General features: G+C 47.3%; 1 protein-coding gene across 1 annotated transcript; it reads right to left on the reverse strand.

Moving 5' to 3' along the window:
- Positions 1-564: 564 nt before the first annotated feature.
- On the reverse strand, positions 565-5,242 carry CBY3 (chibby family member 3). Its single transcript, XM_019535199.1, has 2 exons — positions 1,678-5,242; positions 565-1,163 (listed from the first exon to the last, which is right to left on the reverse strand). The coding sequence occupies exons 1-2, from the start codon at positions 1,811-1,813 to the stop codon at positions 667-669; spliced, it is 633 nt and encodes a 210-aa protein (XP_019390744.1). The 5' UTR covers positions 1,814-5,242; the 3' UTR covers positions 565-666.
- Between the last annotated feature and the right edge of the window lie 3,270 nt (positions 5,243-8,512).

Genomic DNA, 8,512 nt, shown 5'->3' on the forward strand with positions numbered 1-8,512 from the left:
GCCCTCTTGCTGCCTCTCCTTCGAGATGGAATAGACTTAGCTTGTGCATTGAGGATCGCTCCCTTGAGGAGCAACCACTCTTCTTGAACTCCCCTCTCCCTGGGGTCGTGGTCCCTTAGGGCCTGACTGACAAGATGCAACCTCTGTTAAACACATGCCATGTGAAAAAATACATGCCTTTGCTGGGGTGTTGATGATTGTAGCCTGCATGAGAAAACTGTACCCAGACTTTAACTGGAGATTGGATAGCACCATTTCTTGAAGTGGGGGGTGGTAAGGCAAGTAGCCAGGTGTAGCTGCCAGGTAGCCTCACACAGTCTAACCAAGCACACAGTTGTTTATCATAAGTTACAATGAGCCAACATGCGCATGGTGTTTACGAGAGGAAAAATGTGGTATATGTAGATGGGGGTGTCATTAACAATAATAGTCCTACTTTGGAGTTGGTCTCAGTTCAATGCTTTTACAAGCGAAAGCAAAGCTGGGACAGCTTCATGGCATGTGGCAACCTGCAGGTAGTGGGAAAAGATAGATGCCCCATTCAAGCAAAAATCACACTACAGATTGATCTGATTTAGGGCTTTATTAAGCTTCTGGAAGCAAGAAGACAGATATGCATCTATTTCAGCAAGTGCAGACTCCCAGGTCTTGCACCAAAGATTCCCACTAGTACTTAAGCATCAGCACCTTGTCCGGTTTCTTCATCTTTGCCTGCCAGGCAGGGGCATCCAGCTTTTTTTCCACTGTGTGTAGTTGAGCTGTGGTGTCTGTCAGCATGTCCATTAACAACTCAAGCTGCAACTTCAGGTAATTGTTCTCTTCCAGAAGGGCCTTGTTCTCCTTCTTGAGGACCTTGTTGGACTGCTCTTGGCCAGAGGAGGGGAATAATTGCCGAAATGGAAGCTGATGGGTAGGGCTGCCTTCACTCTGCCATTTGCCATCCTGGAAGACAAACTTTGCATTGCTCAGCTGAGCCTGTGGCAGGCCATAATCCAAACCTAGTTCCATCTGCCGGGTCTTGTGGTCCAGCAGGTAGAAACTGGACAAGGAAGTAATTTGGCGAAGTGGGGGCCTCCTGGGCAGAAATCTCCGAGAGAAATGGGTTGCCCAGTACTCGTGCAGGTCCTGTACTATGTTGGTAATAGTGTCCATGGCAAGGAGAGCTGAAAGCAGAGCAATTAGTCAAGAAACCTGAAGCAGGAAGCTGTGGAATCCCAAAACAAACTACAGCAGGAGGTACAACGCTGAGAAACTAGATGAGATAGCGCTAAATTAGATGAGAAAACTAACAAGTACAACCTAACACACAGGCTCGGCTACCTCAACCCAGAACTTTGGTCTAGGCCGGCACTCGTAAAATACCATTCCTCAGCTCTCTGCATAAATCACCCTACCAAGCAGGGAAATCCTGGAGAGAACATGCAGCTCTGGTATACAGGTTAAAGAGGCATCCAGACACATAAATATAATGTAAAAGTTGCACCTTTGAAAAGTAATATGCAGAAACTCTGACCCAGTTAGTCTCTAAAAAGTGTTAGCCTACCCTCTTTCACCCTGAAGATGGAAGTCATGAGCCCAGATAATTCTCTTCCCTGGCCCCTAACAACCACACACAAAAAGATTCTTCTTTTCATTGATGTCCCACCCCCATTGAGGAAACAAAAGTCCATCCCCTGCCTTTCTTATGGAGCCAGCAGTAGATATTCTGCAGGTCTGCAGAGAGGGAGAGAGCCAGACAGGCAGGGTTGAAGGATGTGCATCCTTCTTCTACCCTAAGAAAGACAGGAGTGTGAAGTTGTCCCAGCTTTTCCATGGGCCCCTCTATTCTCCAGAATCCTGGGCCACATCCAGATGAGCGTGAATGTGTGTTTCACCAAGGACAAGTAGCAGTGGCACACACGCTTTGTGCCTCTGCTGCTTGTACCTGGGGAATGCCAGTGCTTCATGCACTCTGGCATGCGCAGGTTACCCCAGGTGGGGTAGGGGAAGCTGAGGCCAGCAACTGTATTGGCCCCAGCAGCCTTACTTGGGCGCCTTGGAGAGCTGCAGTCATGGCGCGCCTGAAGCAGAGAGCCTGGCCACCAGCTGGAGCATGACCCTGACCGGCCAGCCTCCAGTTTTGTGCAGCGCATGCTGCTGCCATATGCACTGCCCCACTTTTTTTAGGCGTGAGTTTTTTTGACCCGGGGATCTCCCAGGGTCAGCCCCCCATGCTGTAAAGTAGCACTGTGGGGAACACATGCACATGTGGTGTGTGATGCCACAGACAGCTCTCCAGTGCCACATACTGCATGTTGACGCTCATCTGGATGTGACCCCAGAGGCAGCTGTCAGGGAATAGAGGTGTCCTTAGCAGAGGGGCTGCTGTGAAACTGCACTGCCACGAAGCCTGAATCAGAGCCAGTGCAGAGTAAGCATCAATGCCCTGGCATCCCCAGATCTCTGCAGATCCACCCAGGTTGGGAACAAGACCATGGGGGTATACCTTTTCCCTGAAGGAACAATCAGGTCTGAACTTAAGGTGATTTCCTCCCACCCCCAGGTTTTCCCTTTGGGCTGTAGTCATTAATTGTGTGCTCAGCTTTTTCATTCTTATTAGAAAGTCAGATACCATCAACATAAACGAAGAAAGAAAATAATACCTCCCTGGGAGCCTGTCAGCTTAGTGCTATGCTGAATACACCAGCTTAGTGAGCAAGCCAGAGCCTTTCTACTAGAAGCAGTATTGTCATGTGCGGCGCTGCCACCACCTCTTCCTTTAAACCCCTCCTAAAAGCCTCCCTCTACTACACTGCCTGCTCAGAGCTCCCCTATGGCACTGATTGGGAAAGAGGCAAGTCCAGACTTCTCTTTTTCTGCTAAAGCCTGCTTGTTTCATTTCCTCCTTTTCCTATCCTACCTCCACTCTAGCTGTATGTGTGTACCAGCTGCATCATGTCTGACACCTGGGCTGTAAGGCCCTCTGAGACAGGTTGTTTTCTCATCTGTATGGTGGCTGGTACAACTGGGCTCTGATCTTTTACTAGGATTCTAGGTGCTACTGCAATACAAATCATAAATAATAGTGTGTTGGCCCACGCTGTTCTGGGGAGAAGCAAATAGCTGATCAGTATTTAAAAATCATCTCTTTAAAGGAAGAGGCAGCTTGTTATGTGCTGTCTTAGTGCCTTTGGTTTACTCTCCTTCCCTTTCTTTTTCCTATGTAAATTTTATCCACCGGTATTTATACTTCATACATGAGAATCCTGCCACAGTTCTTCTCTAGGTCCTTCTCTCCATTGCTGGTCATTGCTTTTAGCTCATAGTTGCTTTTCTCCCTGCATTTGGGTGTAAACACTTGCTTATAAATAAACATCTAACTTTCAGTTAATCTGCAGACCTGATTAATTCTCCTGAAAGGCACTGGCAGTCTCAACCCAGTTCTCAGCTGAAGATTACAAAAAAGGAAGCGCAGTGCGGTCTCGTGCTACTATTGCTTTGTGATTTTTTTTTCCTTTGTGCGCAACGGGCTTTTAACTAAAGCTTTTGACTGCAGAAATCAAAGGGGATCTTTCTGCTGAAGGGGAGGAGCTTGGGCAGGCACCAAGATGCATCTTTATGCTTAAATTACATTCCACACACAAAAAAATGCATGTTGTATGAGAGGTGCTTATGCTCCCTCCCTCTCTGCTAATTCTCAAAGCTGGGTAATGCACAATGGGTCTCCTGTTCATTCTGTGCATACAAGGAAGGCTTTGAACCCACGTTACACCTTTGTCATCTTGTTTTCCACCTTATCTTGCAAAAGCCTGTCTTCTTGCTCATTAATTACACTGAAATGGGTTGTCGGTTATTAAAGATGGCTGAAAGCTCCCTTGCCCTGACCTTCCTTATATCTAAAGTTTGGTAACCAGCAAGACCAGTTTTGAAGCCATTTTGAAGCACTGATATTCATTCTGCTTACATGGAGACCAGCCAATCCAGCCACCTCTCCGCTCAGAAGCTATTGCATGTTCTTTGATCCACAGCCCTCCTCTGTTCACTGGCAGCCTATCCAGTGCTTGGGCCCCTGCCTCGCTCTTCACGTAGGCCCTAAAGCATCTGAAAAGATTTTCTCCCCGCCTGCCCGTGCCAATCCCTCGGCTACCTTTTCCCTTCTGTCCTTTCTTGGGTGCTCATCTATTGCTTGTCTGTTCATTAGCTGAATGCAGACTTGGAACTCATGTAGTTTCTGTGCCAATCTATCTGCGATGGTTACAGGCGTGCTGGCTTTTGCTTTTGGTTTCCTTTTAATCACTCCAGTTATACTAAAACAATCCATCAGGCAAATGCGGCCATGTTATAAAAGGTGGCTTGTGTTATTGCAGTTAATTTCCCTTGCCAAGTCAGAATAAGCTATACTGATATAAGGATGCTTGTACCAATGTAAATCATTCAGACTAGCTAAGTTGCGCTGTTTATACCAGTATAGTCAAAGCTGTAAAACTTTTTTGTGTAGGACCAGGCCAGTGCTTTTATTTTACAGCTTGGTAAGCTGTACTAATAACTCACCAGGCCCGGTATAGGGAGCTTTCAAAACCCACCGGCCGCAGTCGTAGGCCTGTTGAAGTTCACGATTCCAAGGGTGCAGGATCAGTCCTGCTGCTTCCTTTCAGTTCCAACAATACTGGTCACTAACTAGCCCCTTCCTTCAGCTACTCACCAACATAGAGGATTTAGTTTCAATTCAGTAAACCCTCAGGAGCAGTCCCTTCAGGAGCCTTCCTCTCTGGTATTGATTTTTCACCTCCCCCCTTGAAGTTATGCCTGGCTCATGTCATCACCCTGCTTGCAGTGACTCACAATACCCTGTCTCAACCAGCCATATTTATACACACCAAGGGGTATCCCAGTGTCACCTGTAGGCTTTCTACGTACCAGCAGGTCAATAGAGTGAGAGAGGCTTAGAGGCTGGGTATTTCTCCAGGGAGAGAAGTCCATAGCGTTACTGCTGCTGCAGAGAACATCTGTGCTTTGAATACCTGCACTTTTATCCAAATAACAGAGGCTATTTCCCCACCCCTTTCCCTTTCTTTTATCTATTCCCTCCTGGATCTTTCTGTAGTTCATTTCATTCTCTCTCAGTGGGAGTATCTGGTTTTCAGCTCCTCACTAATCACTCCTTCTGAGCCACATAAACTAGAAACACAAAAGGAGCCACATTGGGCGCATCTACACAAGACGCTAGAAGCGTGGTGGACTAATTCTGCTGTGCATTAGCACATCACAGAGAAAGCTGTGCTAATGTGTAGACTAATTCTTTTATTTTTCTTTCAGTAGAATTAGTCTACTGTGCTTTAGTGTCATGTAGAAGATGTGTACCAGTGCTACTGTGCAGTAGTGCTGGTTATGGCGCTTTAAGCTAGTACCTGTTATTACAAGTACTAAACTTAATGTACCATAATTCCAGCACATTAATGCAGATGGAAATGTGTCCATTGTTTGGGACAGGATATAGTCTGGTCCCCTCTACCCTGCAAAATGTGAATGCAATGAATTGCTAGCTTGTTCCAGAGTATTTCAACCAACTGCAGCAGGTCCCCACACATCCTATGCACCTTTGCAGCTCTGTTTTTGCCTCCAGGAGGGAAAGAGATGTTAACTTCCTTCCTCTTCCCTAACCCGTGGTGACACATATGAGATAAAACCCTAATGAGGACAAGGCAGTAGTAGCATTAATATGGGTTAACTGATCAAGGCAAATGCTGGCCTCTCTCTCTGTACTGCTGCTGTGCAAAAACTACAAACCACCATGAGCTCATTAGGATTGTAGCCTGCCTGGGGTAAGAACACACTTTTAACCTGGCAGGGCTGCATCTTGTGTGCAGAAAGGCACTCACTTCAGCTACATGCTAGCCTGGCTGAAATATGCAGCATTTACATCATTTAAGCTGTTGACAGTAGAGACCATGGGCTGAATCTTATCTCATTTTATGAAACAGGATTTCATGTGGTTGCATAGGTAAAATAGTACTTATGCAGCCATGGAACTGCAGTTTTGGGCACTCACAGCCAGCTTGAGATTCTGCTTTACCCTGCAACAAAACAGAATTGCCCGATGTATCCCCGCAGTGTAGACATACAGCTGCCCACCTGCCATTTAGGTTCATGAAGGAGAATAGGATTTAGCCCTGTTTTTCTGCTGTAACAGACCAGACCCTTCATACCAAACCCAGGAATGTCTAGGCCTGACACAGGAAAACTAGGGTGCCGTATGTTTGTGACTCTGATCAGCTGAGCTCATTCAACCTCCCAGGAGACTCCTTACATCTATCCAACCCAGCCCCCAAATCCTTTGGGTCTCCCACCTTTTTCTCCTACAGGGACTCCGTGCAAATCTTCCAGTCTCTCCCCTGTGCTTTCATATGTCCCCATTCCTTCTCCTCCAATAGTGTGGGCCCCTTTAGTCCCCTCTATGTGCAACCTTTGTCCCACATATGAGGCTCCAACCCCCTCTCCAACCTGTGGGTGTATGTGCTTCCATGTTCCCTTTCTCCCTTCCAGGTTTTCCCCACCCCAGCAGGGTCTCTTTGTGTGCCCACCATTCGTACTAAGCAGATGTCCTGCTGGTACCTAAAGTCAGTAGGTACTAGTGCCTGGAGGTGTAGGACAGGACCGAGCACAGAGATGCCCTCAAACTGAGCGTAAGCTTCTGCAAACACAGCCAACAACATGGGTCACACAACTGAATATTTACATTGCATAGCTTCGGTGTGACTTCCTTTCCTCCTCTTGCCTTTGATACCATTTGAATTTCAGTCAATAAAAACATCATAACAAAATGGGGCAGCCAGTTTGTAATCATTTAAGGTCCTAGCCCGAACTTTCACACTGCCTGAACTTTCTCACTGCTGCAGCAATCTGGATCCTGAGAGAGGTGGCTACAAATCCCGTGGTCAGCTTTGGGAGGGTGCAGCACTGGGCCTTTCTAATTTCAGCACAAAGGTAACTTAAAAACATGCTCTTTCTCTTCCACCACGAAACTGCTCAAAGCCACAGACATTCATCTTGTCTTCAGATTGGACTCATTCTTTCCTTTCCCCTCCTTTTCATTTTCTCCGCCCTGATCAGGCTAAGTTTGAGGCTGACATGTCTGGGTGTTATTTAGACCAGATTGACCTACTTCTTTCCCTCCTGTTGGCCCCTGTGTTACGGATGCTGCTGCTATGGCAACCTGTGTAACACGCCTGCATCACAAAGAGAAATCTCCATTCAATGTGCCCTGTGCATCATTTGCTGCTTTCAGTTCACAGCAGGTTTCTGTCACAAACATCCCGTTAGAGCATTCAGAGCTCAGCTTCCACAGATCTGCTCAGCTGGTCCCATCCAGCAGGGCCTTGTGGGTACCATGTTGCTATCCTTTGTCATCTGGATATATCCCACTGCCAAATTCTGCAGCATGGCATTAGGGGCACGGTGCGGCTCGGTTCTGCATCTCAACGTGCAGCTGTCAGCAACCTGACAAGCGTGAGCACACACGTGTGGAGGCCTGCCTGCCGACACATGCACGCTGCATGTGATTTCACAACTGGAGTGTAGGAAAACACGTGTGCGCATTTTTGCAGCTTGAGGGTAACCTGAGGCCTGTTCATCTCCAAAACCCTGTGCTAAGAGTTTAGGGGAGCGTGGTCATTGTGTAACACGCAGATAACTTCGTGCCGGGGCCTTGTACGAGCCTGCCGCGCTTGGGGGAATTCAAGCCTTACCACCAAAATAGTCAGCTGCAATAGCAGCATTTCCCCCTTGGCTCAACATGACTAATTCTGAAATGCCTTCGCAGGAACATGTTTGTCAGTCTTTCTTCCTACACGGCACAGCAGCCTTTGTGAGCAGTGCCACCTGGCGAGAAGCTCTCCTTAATGCAGTTCAGCAGAGTCCAGGCCTGAGCTTTTGTCATTCAAAACCCCAGACACAAAATGCCCTTTGAGCCCCCCCAGCTCTCTCTCCCTCTCTCTCCCAAACACACAAAAAGCAGCAGAAACACCACTGGGAAACCAAAAGGCAAGTCTGCTCTGAAAGGTGGCTGTGAAGCCGCTGCAGGTAGGTACGCAAAGGAGCTGGAGGGAGGAGCGATCTCCAGCTGTGAGAGTGCTGTAACTATGCACGTATAAGTCCTGTTCCCTGTCTTAAAAACAAACTTGATGCCTTGAGCAAAAGGTCTCCTGCTCTGCTCTTCAACAAAGGTCACACGCCAGACAGAATCCAAGTCTCACCCCTGATCGGACTTTGGCTTTATCAGTTAGGTCATAATCATTCATAAATAGTAACCTTGTGCCCAGGTGGCAGAGACTCAACATGCCTCCGTGTGGCCCCGAGGTTGATTGAAAAGTTAGGAAACAATAAAGAAAAATGAGCAGTATCTTTTTATTTTTTTGAGCCACTAGGATCCACTTGAGTCACATAATCAAGCCATTTTCTGCAACCACCAGGGCTAGAAATGTCCCGTTTTTAATTGAAACCGAGTCTCTCCCAGAATGACAAGACTCCTTGGAGC

Source organism: Crocodylus porosus, unplaced genomic scaffold, assembly GCF_001723895.1.
Source record: "Crocodylus porosus isolate Cpor-Errol unplaced genomic scaffold, CroPor_comp1, whole genome shotgun sequence".
In the NCBI taxonomy this organism is placed as follows: domain Eukaryota; kingdom Metazoa; phylum Chordata; order Crocodylia; family Crocodylidae; genus Crocodylus; species Crocodylus porosus.

Coding starts and splice junctions, on each gene's coding strand:
- CBY3 (XM_019535199.1), bottom strand. CDS start 1,813: ATGGAAAAGCTGGGACAACTTCACACTCCTGTCTTTCTTAGGGTAGAA. Junction 1,164..1,677: donor CTGCTGGCTCCATAAGAAAG/GCAGGGGATGGA, acceptor CTCTGCTTTCAG/CTCTCCTTGCCATGGACACT.